This window comes from Macaca fascicularis, chromosome 19 (genome assembly GCF_037993035.2).
Source record: "Macaca fascicularis isolate 582-1 chromosome 19, T2T-MFA8v1.1".
Lineage (NCBI taxonomy): Eukaryota > Metazoa > Chordata > Mammalia > Primates > Cercopithecidae > Macaca > Macaca fascicularis.
This window is the reverse complement of record NC_088393.1, coordinates 2812448-2827593: the sequence shown is the minus strand read 5'-3', so window position 1 is coordinate 2827593 and position 15146 is coordinate 2812448. Positions and strand designations below refer to the sequence as shown.

The 15146-nt window shown below is 55.2% G+C and overlaps 1 protein-coding gene across 4 annotated transcripts in view; it reads right to left on the bottom strand.

The window, feature by feature from the left end:
- DOT1L (DOT1 like histone lysine methyltransferase) overlaps positions 1-10001 on the bottom strand; it is a 72503-nt gene extending 62502 nt beyond the window's left edge. For all 4 annotated transcript variants that reach the window (XR_012428206.1, XM_065535389.1, XM_005587455.4 and 1 more), the window contains exon 1: positions 9672-10001. Coding sequence is in view for 2 of the 4 variants with exons in the window: in XM_065535389.1 (XP_065391461.1) it covers positions 9672-9752 (81 nt within the window). In the remaining 2 variants the exon portion in view is untranslated. The remainder of the gene's footprint in view (positions 1-9671) is intronic.
- Positions 10002-15146: the final 5145 nt, after the last annotated feature.

The following is a 15146-nucleotide window of genomic DNA, read 5'->3' as shown; positions in this document are numbered from 1 at the left end:
ATGGTGAATAGACTAAAAACCACTGAAATGTACACTTAAAACGGGTGAACTTTTTTTTTTTTTTTTTTGAGATGGAGTCTAGCTCCGTCGCCCAGGCTGGAGTGCAGTGGCGCGATCTCAGCTCACTGCAAGCTCCACCTCCCGGGTTCATGCCCGGCCTAAAACAGATGAACTTTGATATGTGAATTGTCGTGATAAGGCTGTTATTAAAAAAAGAAAAAAAGGAAAAACATGGTTGGGCGTGGTGGCTCCCACTTGTAATCCCAGCACTTTGGGAGATGGGGCAGGCAGACCACGAGGTCAGGAGTTTGAGACCCCGTCTCTACTAAAAATACAAAAATTAGCCCGGCTTGGTGGTGGGCGCCTGTAATCCCAGATACTCAGGAGGCTGAGGCAGGAGAATGGCGTGAACCTCGGAGGCGGAGGTTGCAGCAAGCCCAGATCTCGCCACTGCACTCCAGCCTGGGCAACAAGAGCAAGACTCCATCTCAAAAAAAATAAAAGAGGAAAAACAAAAGCACAGCAACTGTAGTGCCCCGGCCTGGGCACAGCACCCTGTCCTGCCTGCTCCTCCGCGCTTGCCGCCCTGCACGCCATCACTCACCCATGGCCTCTCCAGCAAGGCCACCCCTAAGCCCCAGACGATGAGCAGCAACAGCATGAGGCCTGGCCGTCCATCCCTCTGAAGGGCGGGATGCCCACACAGCCAGCCAGCACGCACCCGTCTGGTGCAACCAACTGAGAAACAGGCTGGCTGCGACTCACACGTGCGCCTCACACATCTCAACCCAACACTGTGAGAGGTCGAGGCAGGCACTTAAGGTCAGGAGTTCAAGACCGGCTCGGCCAATGTGGTGAAACTCCGTCTCCACTAAAAATACAAAAATTAGCGGGGCCTGGTGGCACACACCTGTATTCCCAGCTATTTGGGCGGCTGAGGCAGGAAAATGGCTTGAACCTCGGAGGCGGAGGTTTCAGTGAGCCGAGATGGCACCACTGCACTCCAGCCTGAGTAAAAAGAGTGAGACTCTGTGTCCAAAAAAAAATTAGAAAGAAAAGTGGGCCGGGCGCGGTGGCTCAAGCCTGTAATCCCAGCACTTTGGGAGGCCAAGATGGGCGGATCACGAGGTCAGGAGATCGAGACCATCCTGAATAACATGGTGAAACCCCGTCTCCACTAAAAAGTACAAAAAACTGGCAGGGCACGGTGGCCCAAGCCTGTCATCCCAGCACTTTGGGAGGCCGAGACGGGCGGATCACGAGGTCAGGAGATCGAGACCATCCTGGCTAATACGGTGAAACCCCGTCTCTACTAAAAAATAGAAAAAAACTAGCCGGGCGAGGTAGCAGGCGCCTATAGTCCCAGCTACTCGGGAGGCTGAGGCAGGAGAATGGCATGAACCTGGGAGGCGGAGCTTGCAGTGAGCTGAGATCCGGCCACTGCACTCCAGCCTGGGCAATAGAGCAAGACTCTGTCTCAAAAAAAAAAAAAAGAAAAAAGAAAAGAAAAGAAAAGTGGCTGGCCAGGTGCAATGGCTCACGCCTGTGATCCCAGCACTTTGGGAGGCTGAGGCGGGCGGATCGCGAGGTCAGGAGATTGACACCATCCTGGTTAACATGGTGAAACCCCGTCTCTCCTAAAAATACAAACAATTAGCGGGGTATGTTGGCGGGCACCTGTAGTCCCAGCTACTCGGGAGGCTGACGCAGGAGAATGGCGTGAACCTGGGAGGCGGAGCTTGCAGTGAGCCGAGATCGTGCCACTGCACTCCAGCTTGGGTGACAGATCAAGACTCCATCTCAAACAAACAAAAAATGAGTGCCAGCTGCGGTGGCTCACGCCTGTAATCTCATCATTTTGGGAGGCTGAGGTGGGCGGATCACCTGAGGTTGGGAGTTTGAGACAGGCCTGGCCAACATGATGAAACTCCGTCTCTACTAAAAATACAAAAATTAGCCAGGCTAATCCTGAGATACCAGGAAGGATGCGGAGCTGGACAATCACTCCTGTGATTCCAATGCAGAAGCTGCCCCTTCTTTTCTCCAGGAAGCCCCCACTTGTAACTGCTGCACATACACTCCGGGCACTTCAATCTGTGTCTCCAGAGCTGTAGTCCGCAAACGTGGCCCAAATACACTCCCATTACGCTAACTTCGCCTCAGGTCCTTTCCTCAGGGGGCCACAGTGGGCAGGGACTGCACGGAGCAAGCCTGGGTCTTGGCCAGGGCCTGCCGGACACGCATGGTGCCAGGAAGCACCCAGGCAATAAAGGCGGGGCTGACCCCAGGAGAAGGCATCTATGTGAACACCAAGCGACACCCCGCGGCGGTCTGTGCCAGGCCATGAAAGGCACAGCTCTTGGCACCTTGTGCCCGCCCTCGGTGGCGGGGCTGCCCCAAGCTCTGTGAGTGCTGAGCAGCATCCTCGGGCTTCCCCCACCCCAGTGGTGACAACCGCAGAGGTCTCCAGATGCCACCAGGTGTCCCCTGGGGCCAGAGCCACCTCCGCCCCTGAGAACTGCTGTTTGAACCTTCCAGGGCCAGGAATTCATCCTTTCAGCCTATAGGCGGGAAGAGGAGGGCTCGGTACAAATCAGGACCAGAAGAGCTCAACACTGGGCTCCTCCAGGTAAAAGGCTCCGCCAGCGCCACACCGTCTTGCAGTCCTTCCCCTGGAGGCCTCCTCTGGGGCCCCTGCTGTACCTCAGGCCCCACCACACAGCCTGAGGCTGAGGCCCAAAGCTTATCAAAGTTACCACCAGCCTGGGGCAACACAGCAAGGCGCCACCAAAAAATACAAAATTCAGCCAGGCGTGGTGGCTCACGCCTGTAATCCCAGCTACTGGGGAGGCTGAGGCAGGAGAATCCCTTCGGCCTGGGAGGCGGGGGATGCAGCGAGCAGAGATCGAGCCACTGCACTCCAGCCTGGGTGACAAAGCAAGACCCTACCTCAAAATAATAAGAGAAATAACACCCAAAAGGACAGGTTCCAGGAGACTCCTGAAGGAGGGTGGGCCCTTCCCCCATGCCTTGCCCTGAGGGTCCATTTCTCAGTATCATGGGCATCCTACTGATGGTCCTTTATCATTAACCAGAGGACCTAAGTGTTACTGAGTTCTGTGAGCCGCTGAGGCAACGTAATCAAGCCGAGGAAGGGGTGATGGGTAGCTGAATTTACAGCTGATCACTCAGAAACACAGGCCACAACCTGGGGCCTCTAAGTGCCAAGGCAAGTTGGGGAGTCTTGGGGACTGAGCCCTCACCCCGTGGGATCTGAGCCTGTGTCGAGGTAGACATGTTGGAAGTGAGCTGAATCGGGGCTACCCAGTTGGAAACACAGAACTGATGAACCCCTTGGTATACGTATCTGGTTCCGGAACTCCTCTGTGTTGACTGCTGGAGAGCACAGGAGGAACTGTGTTGGGTCCTTCCTATACCCCACAGTGCTGGAAGAGAAAAACAGCTCCAGGCAGTCCATGCCCAGTAAGGCATGCAAAATGCATCAGACCCAGAGACAAGAGCAAGGCTTTCAGTCATGTCCCCCAACCACACCAGGGGCAAGCGCGGAAAGGCATCTATCTGTTCCTGCCTCCTGGTCTCGGCCACTGTCTTCCTGTTCCCGGAATCGGTAACTCCTAGAGCGAAGTGCAGCCATCAATGGCCAATATCACTTCCACACAAATTCTTTTTTCCTTTATCTAATTTTGTTTGTTTGTTTGAGACAGAGTCTCGCTCTGTCGCCCAGACCGGAATGCAATGGCATGATCTCGGCTCACTGCAGCCTCCTCCTCTCAGGTTCAAGCGATTCTCCGGATTACAGACAACCACCACCAAGCCCAACTAATTTTTGTATTTTTAGTAAAGACGGGGTTTCGTCATGTTGGCTAGGCTGGTCTCGAACTCCTCACTGCAGGTGATCCGCCGCCTTGGCCTCCCAAAGTGCCGGGATTACAGGCATGAGCCACCGTGCCTGGACAACCGTGTGTTTTTTAAACTGAATTTTTTATTTTAAGATAATTTTAGATTTACGCTGTAGAGCTAAAGGAAAGGAACTGGAGCAAAATTAATATAAGTGGAGTGTTTATTTGGGCCACATTTGAGGACTGAAACCTGGGAGTCCAGACTCAAATTACTCCAAATATACACTCTGATGAGCAGCAGTTAACAAGCAGATTTTTAAAGGAAAAAAAGAGCTGGGAGTGGTGGCTCACACCCGCAATCCCAGCTACTTGGGAACCCAGGAGGCGGAAGCTGCAGTGAGCCGAGATTGGGCCACTGCACTCCATCCTGGGAGACACAGCGAGTCTGTATCAAAAAAAAAAAACAAAAAAAAAAAACCCTCCCCAGAAGCTAGGCTGGAGTGTCTGTATCACCTGCAGAGTTTCGGGACAACCCACCCCCACCCCCCCAGTGCCCCCTGCAACCTCTTTTAGGCCACCAGGAACAAAACAGTGTATATTTGCTATAAAATGGAACACTGGGTTTTTTCTATTATTCCTTCCTTTTTAAAGCAACTCCTTTACTCACACAAAGCTGCCTAAAGGTTAATCTGCCTCCGGGGGAGCTGGGATTACTCAGGACACTCATGCTCAGAGGTCAGCAGCAGAAAATACCTTCTGAGTCACGGTGGGGATGGCTCACCCCGCCCCTGGCTGCTACTCACTGCTGGCTGCCCACTCACCGCCACCCACAGGCGGGCTCCAGGCCAGGCTGTCAGGCGGAACATGTACTCACTCATTAATGAGAGTCAGAGAGTCGGGACCCTTGGCCAGTGGAGGCCGCCCCTGCCCGCCCACAGCCCATGAGTCACCAAGGGGAAGGTCCCCTTCTGTGGCCCTTGCAGGTTCCTTCCGAGCAACCAGCCAATAATGCCACTTGTGCCCTTCCCACCAGAAGAAGGGCAGGGCCATCCTGCCCTAGAAATGCCACGCCGGGCCAGGTGGGGTGGCTCACGCCTGTAATCCTAGCACTCTGGGAGGTCCAGGCAGGTGTATGACGAGGTCACAAGTTCGAGACCAGCTTGGCCAACATGGTGAAACCCCATCTCTACTAAAAATACAAAAAATTAGCTGGGCGTGGTGGCGCACACCTGTAGTACCAGCCACTGGGGAAGCTGAGACAGGAGAATCACTTGAACCCGGGAGGCAGATGTTGCAGTGAGCCGAGATCGCACAGTTGTACTCCAGCCCAGGCAACAGTACGAGATTCCCTCTAAAAAAAATAAGAAATGCCACGTGGGGCTTGAGAAAAGCGGTCATCCAGGAACTCCCAGGTCATATAAGAACAAAAATCGCCCTTCCTCCCCCTTGCGTTTGCCAACTGGGCAAACCCCTTCCGAACTGCTCATTTCCGAGTGTGGACAGTTGTGGCTATTTCTGCTTCCTCCTCCGGATGGCCCCTCCTCCAGGCAGCCACCCACAGGCCCCCAGGGCAGAAGTGGCAGCCCCTCCCCGGGGACCTCAGCTGACCTTGTGCTCAGCACAGAATCTCTGCTGAGCTTCTATTTATAATCTGCTGAACTCCACTGTGTAACGTTCTTGGTAGAGATGGAGTCTCACTATGTTGCCCTGGCTTGTCTCGAACTCCTGGGTTCAAGTGATCTTCCCGCCTGGGCTTCCTAAAGTGCAGGGACTACAGGCATGAGCCCCTGTGCCCAGCCTGTCTTCATTTTACAGGCTTCTTGAGACTAAGAACGCTGGGCAGGGTAGGGCGGAGGGTGGGGAGAGAATATTGGCTTGTCCTCTGTGCCCCCACAACACTGAGTATTCAGTAGGTGCTGTTGGAATGAATCACGAATATATGTGCTGTTGCAGCCACAGCCAGGTGCTGTGGCTCACGCCTGTAATCCCAACACTTTGGGAGGCCGAGGCAGGCAGATCACCTGAGGTCAGGAGTTCGAGACCAGCCTGGCCAATATGGTGAAACCCTGTCTCTATTAAAAATACAAAAATTAGCCAGGAGTGGTGGCGGGTACCTGTAATCCCAGTTACTGGGGAAGCTGAGGCAGGAGAATCACTGGAACCCGGGAAGCGGAGCTTGCAGTGAGCGGAGATCGCGCCACTGCACTCCAGCCTGGGCAATAGAGCGAGACTCTGTCTCAAAAAAAAAAACAAAACAGAACCACCCCTCACTTCTTGTGAGAAAGCAAAATTCCTCAAGAGGAGCACGACAACGGGAGCACGACAACGGGAGCACGACAACGGGAAAATGACAAATGTCACGGCAGGGTTGTCGGAAGGCTGCCTCTGGCACTGGGGCGAATGAAGATGCCGGGCCCGGCAGCAGGCCAACCAGAGCAGGAACGGGCCGCAGACGGCGCCAGGACCAGCACATCCTGCCAAGCCAGGCCCGGCCAGGGAGGGAAAGACTCCGCACAGTCCCGCCCACCACTGGAAAGCCCGCTCCCGCCGGCCCTCCCCTTACTATTTCCAATGGGGCGCTGGCCAGGCACGGCACCAGGCATGTGGACGGGGACACCGGGGCTGCCTTCACAGGAATGTTCACTTAAGTATCAAGGAAAAGGCAACGGGCCCCTGGCAGGACCATTGCCCCAGGCCCCGACAGCGGGTTCCAGTGGGTTTCTTAGCACTGACAAATGGCAACTGTTGGAATGCAGATTTTTTTGTTTGTTTGTTTGTTTGTTTGTTGTTGTTTTTTTGAGACGGAGTCTCACTCTGTCGCCCAGGCTGGAGTGCAGTGGCCGGATCTCAGCTCACTGCAAGCTCCGCCTCCCGGGTTTACGCCGTTCTCCTGCCTCAGCCTCCCGAGTAGCTGGGACTACAGGCGCCCGCCACCTCGCCCGGCTAGTTTTTCGTATTTTCAGTAGAGACGGGGTTTCACCGTGTTAGCCAGGATGGTCTCGATCTCCTGACCTCGTGATCCGCCCGTCTCGGCCTCTCAAAGTGCTGGGATTACAGGCTTGAGCCACCGCGCCCGGCCGGGATGCAGATGTTAAACAGACACTTAACACAGGTCGTGCAGTCCACTCCAGAGAACCTCGCCCTGCGAACACTGACTTTCACCAAAAATCCCGCCAGTGCTGTTTAGTGCAGCTTTATTCTAATCACCAAAAATTGGAAACAGCCCACAGTCCTGTGACCCGCAGGCAAACGGATAAACAATCTGTGGTCCAACTGTCCAATGGATCTACAGTCACCAGAAAAATGGGGTAACTTTTGAAACCTGCAGCAACATGGATTCGGCCACCTGAAAGCGACCAGGACCAAAAGGCAACGTCCTGTTGATTCCATTCAGCCAACTTTCTGAGAATGGCAGAACTACAGGTAAGGCCGGATGGGTAGCAGCCAGGAGCTCCCAGGCAGGCTGAGGACAGGGGCACCGCAGGGAAGCTGGGGGTTCTGCACCTGGACGACAGCGCTGGTCAGGGCACCACCCGATGAGTTTGTCAAACTTTCATTTTGTTTGTCAAACTCTCAGTTTGTACCCTCTAAACAGTGAACTACGCCCTAGGTGAACTGAAAGAGGAAGATAAACAAATAAAAGTGGCTGAGTGCGGTGGTTCACGTGTGTAATCCCAGCACTTCGGGAGGCCGAGGCGGGTGGATCACCTGAGGTTGCGAGTTCAAGACCAGCCTGGCCAACATGGAGAAACCCCATCTCTACTAAAAATACAAAATTAGCCAGGCGTGGTGCCTCATGCCAGTAATCCCAGCTACTCAGGAGGTTGAGGCAGGAGAATCGCTTGAACCCAGGAGGCAGAGGGTGCGATGAGCAGAGATGGCGACACTGCACTCTGGCCTGGGCAACAAAAGCTGCAATTCCTCTCAAAAAATAAATAAATAAATAAATAAAGGTAAGACCGGGCGCGGTGGCTCACGCCTGTAATCCCAGCACTTTGGGAGGCGGAGGCGGGCGGATCACCAGAGATCAGGAATTTGAGACCAGAATGACCAACATGGAGAAACCCTGTCTCTACTAAAAACAAAATTAGCAGGGTGTGGTGGCGCATGCCTGTAATCCCAGCTACCAGAGAGGCCAAGGCAGGAGAATCGCTTGAACCCGGGGGGCAGAGGTTTCAGTGAGCCGAGATCATACCGTTGCACTCCAGCCTGCGCAACAAGAGCGAAACTCCGTCTCAAAAAACAAAACAAAACAAAATAGATAAAATAAAATAAAATTGTGAAGCCATATACTGGGACTGGTCCGACGGTGGTAAGCCAGCTCAATTGATCCTCAGTCACAGATAGAACTCCTCATTCTACTCCAGTCTAATAAAATTTTTGTAATAACGTCATGGTCGGACGCCTTCTATCACCTAAAACGATGAGAGCCCAACAGAGAGAAGTGGAGGCTGGAAGGATTCTGGAGTTTGAACATTCGAGGGAGGAAACCGGTCGGGGCGCTGAAGCGCTGCCTCCGCTTTCAATTTTTGTCCTAGCACCTCTCCCGGCCGGAACCCGGCTCAGGCCGCCCAGGCGCACACCCAGAGCTGCCCAACCACGGAAGCCAGAGCCCCAGGGCCCGACCCCACCAGCCCCGCGCGCGGGACGTGCGGCCGGGCTGGAAGCCGCTCTCCCTCTCCCTCCCACTCGCACGGACCCGCGGCAGTGAGCCAGCCCGGGCTCCCCAGCGCTCTCGGCGTCCTGACCCCGCCCCCAGCGAGCACGTTTCCAAAAACTGACACAAGCCGAGCGCGCGCGCGGGAGTCCCAAGGCGCGCGGGGATGCCCGGCCGAGCCCTGCGGGCGCGCCCCCCAAAACTCGCACCCCAGACACGCTCGCCGACAGCGCCTGCTTCACTTTTCCCCGAAAAAGCGCCCTTCCCGGACCGGAGCGTGCTCAGAGGGTCCCAAGCGCGGACGCACGAGCCCCGCCTCCCCAGGGGCCACGCCGGGACTCGCACCCCGGGAGCCGCACGCGGGTTTCTGGAACCACCCCGGGGGGTGCCCTCTGTAACATTCCACCCGGCCTGTCATTTTCCAACGGTCACCAAGATGAAGGAGACAAAATTTACTAACTCCCGGGGTGAGCCCAATCCTGCCCACTCAAGATCGGGGGACAGAAGTCCCGATTTCCAAGGGTAAAGCCTGTCCCGCCCACTAGCATTAAAAGGTGAAAGATTCATAATTTCCCAGGGCCAGGGCAGCCCATACCCGCTCAACATTACCGGGGCAAAATTTCCCCATTTCCAAAGGTCAGACCGCTCCCGCCCACTCAAGGGGACGTTATCTCCCACCTTCCCAGGGTCGGGCCCGCCCAGCCCCAGTAGGAAAAGCGTGACAAACGCCTAATTTTAAAAAAGAAGAGAAGAGACAGAAAAGGATGCCCTTAAAAAGAGAAATAAGGCGGCGGAGCACACTGACAGCGCCGGGAACGAGCCGGGCGGGCGGGCTTCACGTCAAAACGCGGCCGGCACGAGCTACTCCTCCCGTTCTGCGCCCGGGACAGCCCGGCGGGGTCAACGGCACCGCGACCGGGCTCGGGGGCGCCGGCTCCCGCTCCCACCCCGGGCGCGGGGGGCTCCCACCCTACTGGAAACAGCCGCGGGGCCCTCGGCGGGGAAGCAACGGGGGTCCCTAGCAGCGACAGTGGGGTCCAAGGGCTCCGTTCCCCAGGAGAGACCGGCGCGCGCGGCTGGGGGTTTTGGGGTGTCCCCGGGGGCGACGGAGGAGGGGAGGCCGGGAGGGAGGGACGGTGGGGGACGGCACTCACGTAGACCGGCAACGGCCACGGGTAGACGGCGGGCTCAGCCCCCACGGGCGACTTGAGTCTCAGCTCCAGCTTCTCCCCCATGTCCGCGCGCGCGGCCGCCGCACCATGCTAGGCGGGCGGTTGGGGGAGGGGCGGGGCCGCCGGTGGGCGGAGGAGGGCGGGCAGGAGGGAGGGGCGGGAGGCTGAGGGGAGGGGGCCTGGCCTCGGCCTCGGCCGCCGCCGCCGCCGCCGCCGCGCTCCGGTCCGGCCCGGCCCCCGGCTCCCTCTTTGTGGTCACAGGCCCGGGGCCTCCAGCGCCTCCGCCATCTTGGGCCGGCGTGAGGCGAGCACAATGAGCCGGGGGCCGGGCGGAACCACTCGCTGTGCGCGCGAGGGGGGCCCAGAGCGAAGAGGCCGGCGCGTGCCCGCCGCCCAGCCGGCCGCCCCGCGCGCGCCACCCCTTCGGCGCCCCGCCCCGTGGACTCGCCCGCCCGCCCGAATCCACGCACGCACGCACATACGCACGCACGTCCTCGGTTGCCCTCAGGCGCCCCCTTCCCCCACTCGCCGGCCCGACGCGGAGACCCGGGGAGACCCTATGGGCGGGCCCGTCGGATGACGAGTTCGAATCCCGTCCCAGGGGGAGGACGCCGAACACCTCCCCACACACGACCTAGTAAAACCAAAAACCTAATTTTCCCCCGTAAGAGTCACGGTCTAGGGCTTGCTCTAGCTCCAAGCCCAGGACTCATTCGACAACAATGCTGTTTCATTGGGTACAAAAAAAAAGCTGGGCGTGGTGATTCACCCCTGTAATCCCAGCACTTTGGGAGCCCAAGGCGGGCGGATCACCTGAGGTTGGAAGTTCGAGACCAGACTGATGAACACAGAGAAACCCCCTCTCATGGCTAGGCGCGGTGACTCACGCCAGTAATCCCAGCACTTTGTGAGGCCGAGGCCGGCAGATCACCTGAGTTCAGGAATTCAAGACCAGCCTGGCCAACATGGTAAAACCCCGTCTCTTCCAGAAATACAAAACAGCTGGGCGCGGTGGCGGGCACCTGTAATCCAGGCTACTGGGGAGGCTGAGGCAGGAGAATCGTTTGAACCTGGGAGGCTGAGGTTGCACCATTGTACTCCAGCCTGGGCAACAGAGCAAGACTCCGTCTCAAATTAATTAATTAATTAATTAAGCTATAAACTAAGTTTCTCCCAAAGTTAGTTCAGCCTACGCCCAGGGATGAACAAGGACAGCTTGGAGGTTAGAAGCAAGAGGGAGTCAGTAAAGATCTCTTTAACTGTCTCAGTCATAATTTTGCAAAGGCGGTTTCACCACCAGCACCTCCCCAAGTCCCCAGGGGACACCAACACCCTCCCTGCCCAGCCAGATTCCAGCCCTGCCCCACCCCTTCCCTGCTGGGTGACCTTGGGAGAGTCACTTGACCTCCAATGCTTTCTTCCTCCCAACAATGGAGTCCCGCAGTCACTGCCGCAGTGTCTGGTGATTAAAGCCTTTAAGTGTCAAAGTACAACAGTCCCTTGTACTTTTTTTTTTTTTTTTTTTTTTTTTTTTGAGACGGAGTCTCGCTCTGTCGCCCAGGCTGGAGTGCAGTGGCGCGATCTCGGCTCACTGCAAGCTCCGCCTCCCGGGTTCACGCCATTCTCCTGCCTCAGCCTCCCGAGTAGCTGGGACTACAGGCGCCCGCCACCGCGCCCGGCTAGTTTTTTGTATTTTTAGTAGAGACGGGGTTTCACCGTGGTCTCGATCTCCTGACCTTGTGATCCGCCCGCCTCGGCCTCCCAAAGTGCTGGGATTACAGGCGTGAGCCACCGCGCCCGGCCCTTTTTTTTTTTTTTTTTTTTTTTTGGTTTTTTGAGACACTCTCGCTCTGCCCAGGCTAGAGTGCAGTGGCACAATCTCAGGTCACTGCAGCCTCCGCCTCCGGAGCTCAAGCGACTCTCCTGCCTCAGCCTCCTGAGTAGTTGGGATTAGAGGTGCCTGCCACCATGCCCGGCTAATTTTTGTATTTTTAGTAGAGATGCATTTCTGCCATGTCGGCCAGGCTGGTCTCAAACTCCTAATCTCAAACACAAAAGTGATCCCCCACCTCGGCCTCCCGAAGTGCTGGGATTACAGGTGTGAGCCACCGCAACCGGCCCCCATTGAGACCTTGATGAACACCAAAGGGGCCGGGCGCGGTGGCTCACGCCTGTAATCCCAACACTTTGGGAAAAGGCTGAGGCGGGCGGATCACGAGGTCAGGAGACCGAGACCATCCTGGCTAACACGGTGAAACCCTGTCTCTACTAAAAATACAAAAAAAATTAGCCAGGCATGGTGACGGGCGCCTGTAGCCGCAGCTCCTCAGGAGACTGAGGCAGGAGGCATGAACCCGCAAGGCGGAGCTTGCAGTGAGCAGAGATCGTGCCACTACACTCCAGCCTGGGCAGCAGAGCGACACTCCATATCCAAAAAATATATATATATATGTATATGTATATATATATATATATCTCAATGGGCTTTTTCTTTGTTGTTGGAAAGATGGGGTTCCGCTATGTACCCCAGGCTGGTCTTTTTATTGATTGATTGATTGATTTTTTGACATAGTCTTACTCTGTCGCTCAGGCTGGAGTCACTACACCAGGCTCCAGTCACTACAAGCAATGCCTCTTAGGTTCTAGCAATTCTCCTGCCTCAGCCTCCCGAGTAGCTGGGATTATGGGTGCCCACTACTGTGCCCAGCTAATTTCTGTTTTTTTTTTTTTGTTTTTTTTGTTTTTTTTTTGAGACGGAGTCTCGCTCTGTCGCCCAGGCTGGAGTGCAGTGGCCGGATCTCAGCTCACTGCAAGCTCCGCCTCCCGGGTTCACGCCATTCTCCTGCCTCAGCCTCCCGAGTAGCTGGGACTACAGGCGCCCGCCACCTCGCCTGGCTAGGTTTTTTTTTGTATTTTTTAGTAGAGATGGGGTTTCACCGTGTTAGCCAGGATGGTCTCGATCTCCTGACCTCGTGATCCGCCCGTCTCGGCCTCCCAAAGTGCTGGGATTACAGGCTTGAGCCACCGCACCCGGCCTAATTTCTGTATTTTTAGTAGAGATAAGGTCTTGCCATGTTGGCCAGGCTGGTCTCGAACTCCTGATCTCAAGTTATCTTCCCGCCTCAGCCTCCCAAAAGTGCTGGAATTACAGGCATAAACCGCCACTCCCAGCCACACTCCTCTTTTTTTTTTTAATGAAACCCCAGACTCCTCTTTAGTCTGCACGTATGCCTCAAATTCCAATTCTTTCTTGCCAAATAAAACATTAACTTTAGAGATTCATCTCTACATACTTATTTTGACCTATGAATTATTTTCCTTGTGGGAAAAAAAAAAAGAATTTTTATCTGAGGAATGCAAGTCCTTTCTAATTACCAGGCCCAGACAGCCAGGACCAGTGACTCACGCCTGTAATCCCAGCACTTCGGGAGGCCAAGGCGGGCAGATCACTTGAGGTCAGGAGTTCAAAACCAGCCTGGCCAATATGGTGAAACCCCGTCTCTACTAAAAGTTCAAAAATTAGCCGGGCGTGGTGGCGGGCACCTGTAATCCCAGCTACTCAGGAGGCTGAGGCAAGAGAATGGCTTGAACCCGGAAGGCGGAGGTTGCAGTAAGGCGGAGGTTGCAGTGAGCCGAGATTGTGCCACTGCACTCCAGCCTAGCAACAAAAGCAAGACTCCGTCTCAAAAAAAAAAAAAAAAAAAAAAAACTAGGAGAAACTCCCGATGGGGCAGACGGTGTAAACCTGTAAACCAGGAGGACCCCCAGCTACTAGGACTCACCTCCTCTCTCTCCCTACCCACTCAGGGTGTGGATTTTAATGTGCGCAGCCTCCTGGGACCTCAGCAGGGCAGTGGATCGTGGGACTCAGAGTCTCTTGGGGGACCTTGGAATCCCTTAACCCTGGAGGTCTCAACCAGCGGTGATTCTGCCCCCAGGAAACACTGGGTGATGTCTGGGAACATCTGTGGTTGTCACAGCTAGGTTGGAAGGAAGCTCCTGGCATGGAGCGGGTGGAGGCCAGGGACGCTGCTCTGCACCCTACAGTACCCAGGATAGCCCACCCCAGAGAATAATCTGGCCCTGATGTCCACGGTTCTCCAGGGGAGAGATCCTGGTCTAACATTATTCTGAGCAGTTGGTTTCTCCAGAATCCTGTGTGGGCAGGTACTATATCCTCTGTATCCTCAGGATCACCGAGCACAGGGCATCCGGGCTAAGAAACACTGGGGATGAATGGACAAATGCCTGTGCCCCTCCCATAGGCTACTGGGAGCTGCTGGAGGATGCACTGGACTCCAGGTGTGGCAATCTGTATCTCCACCCCGTTTTTTGTTTTTTTTTTTTTTTTTTTGAGACGGAGGAGTCTAGGTCTGTCATGTAGGCTAAAATGCAGTGGTGTGATCTTGGCTCACTGCAACCTCCTCCTCCCGATTTCAAACGATTCTCCTGCCTCAGCCTCCTAAGTAGCTAGGATTACAGGCATGTGCCACCACTCCCAGCTAATTTTGGTATTTTTAGTAGAGACGGGGTTTCACGATGTTGGCTAGGCTAGTCTCGAACTCCTGACCTCAGGTGATCGGCCTGCCTTGGTCTCCCAAAGTGCTGGTATTACAGGCGTGAACCACTGCGCCCGGCCTCCTCCCACTTTTGTACACCTCTTTCCTGAGCCATTTCCTCTGGTAATTCTCATAGTTCCTGTTACAGGTTTGAAACCTCCTTTGCAAAAATTATAACAGAAGGCCGGGCACGGTGGCTCACGCCTGTAATTCCAGCACTTTGGGAGGCCAAGGTGGGCGGATCAGGAGGTCAGGAGTTCGAGACCAGCCTGACCAACATAGTCAAACCCCGTCCCTACTAAAAAAAATACAAAAATTATCTAGGCATGGTGGCGCACACCTGTAATCCCAGCTACTCGGGAGGCTGGGGCAGGAGAATCACTTGAACCTGGGAGGCAGAGGTTGTAGTGAGCCGAGATTGCACCATTGCACTCCAGCCTGGGTGACAAAGGGAGACTCCGTCTCAAGAAAGAAAAAGAGAGATTGAGACCATCCTGGCCAACACGGTGAAACCCCGTCTCTCCTAAAAATACAAAAATTAGCCTGGTGTGGTGGTGGGCGCCTGTAATCCCAGCTACTCAGAAGGCTGAGGCAGGAGAATCACTTGAGCCAGGGAGGTGGAGATTGCAGTGAACAGAGATCACACCACTGCACTCCAGCCTGGCGACAGAACAAGACTCCATTAAAAAAAAAAAAAATTATAACAGAAAATGTTGACAGTGAAAGAGATCTGATCTAGCCAACTCCATCTTGTTCCTAACCTGCAAACTGTCCTTGTTCATTCCTGGGTTGAGGCCAAACTAATTTTGGGAGTAACTTAGTTTATAGTTTAACTTTGAAACAAAGACAATAACAGCTTTCCCCAAACAAACTCCTTTCTTGCCTGGGGACTAGACTG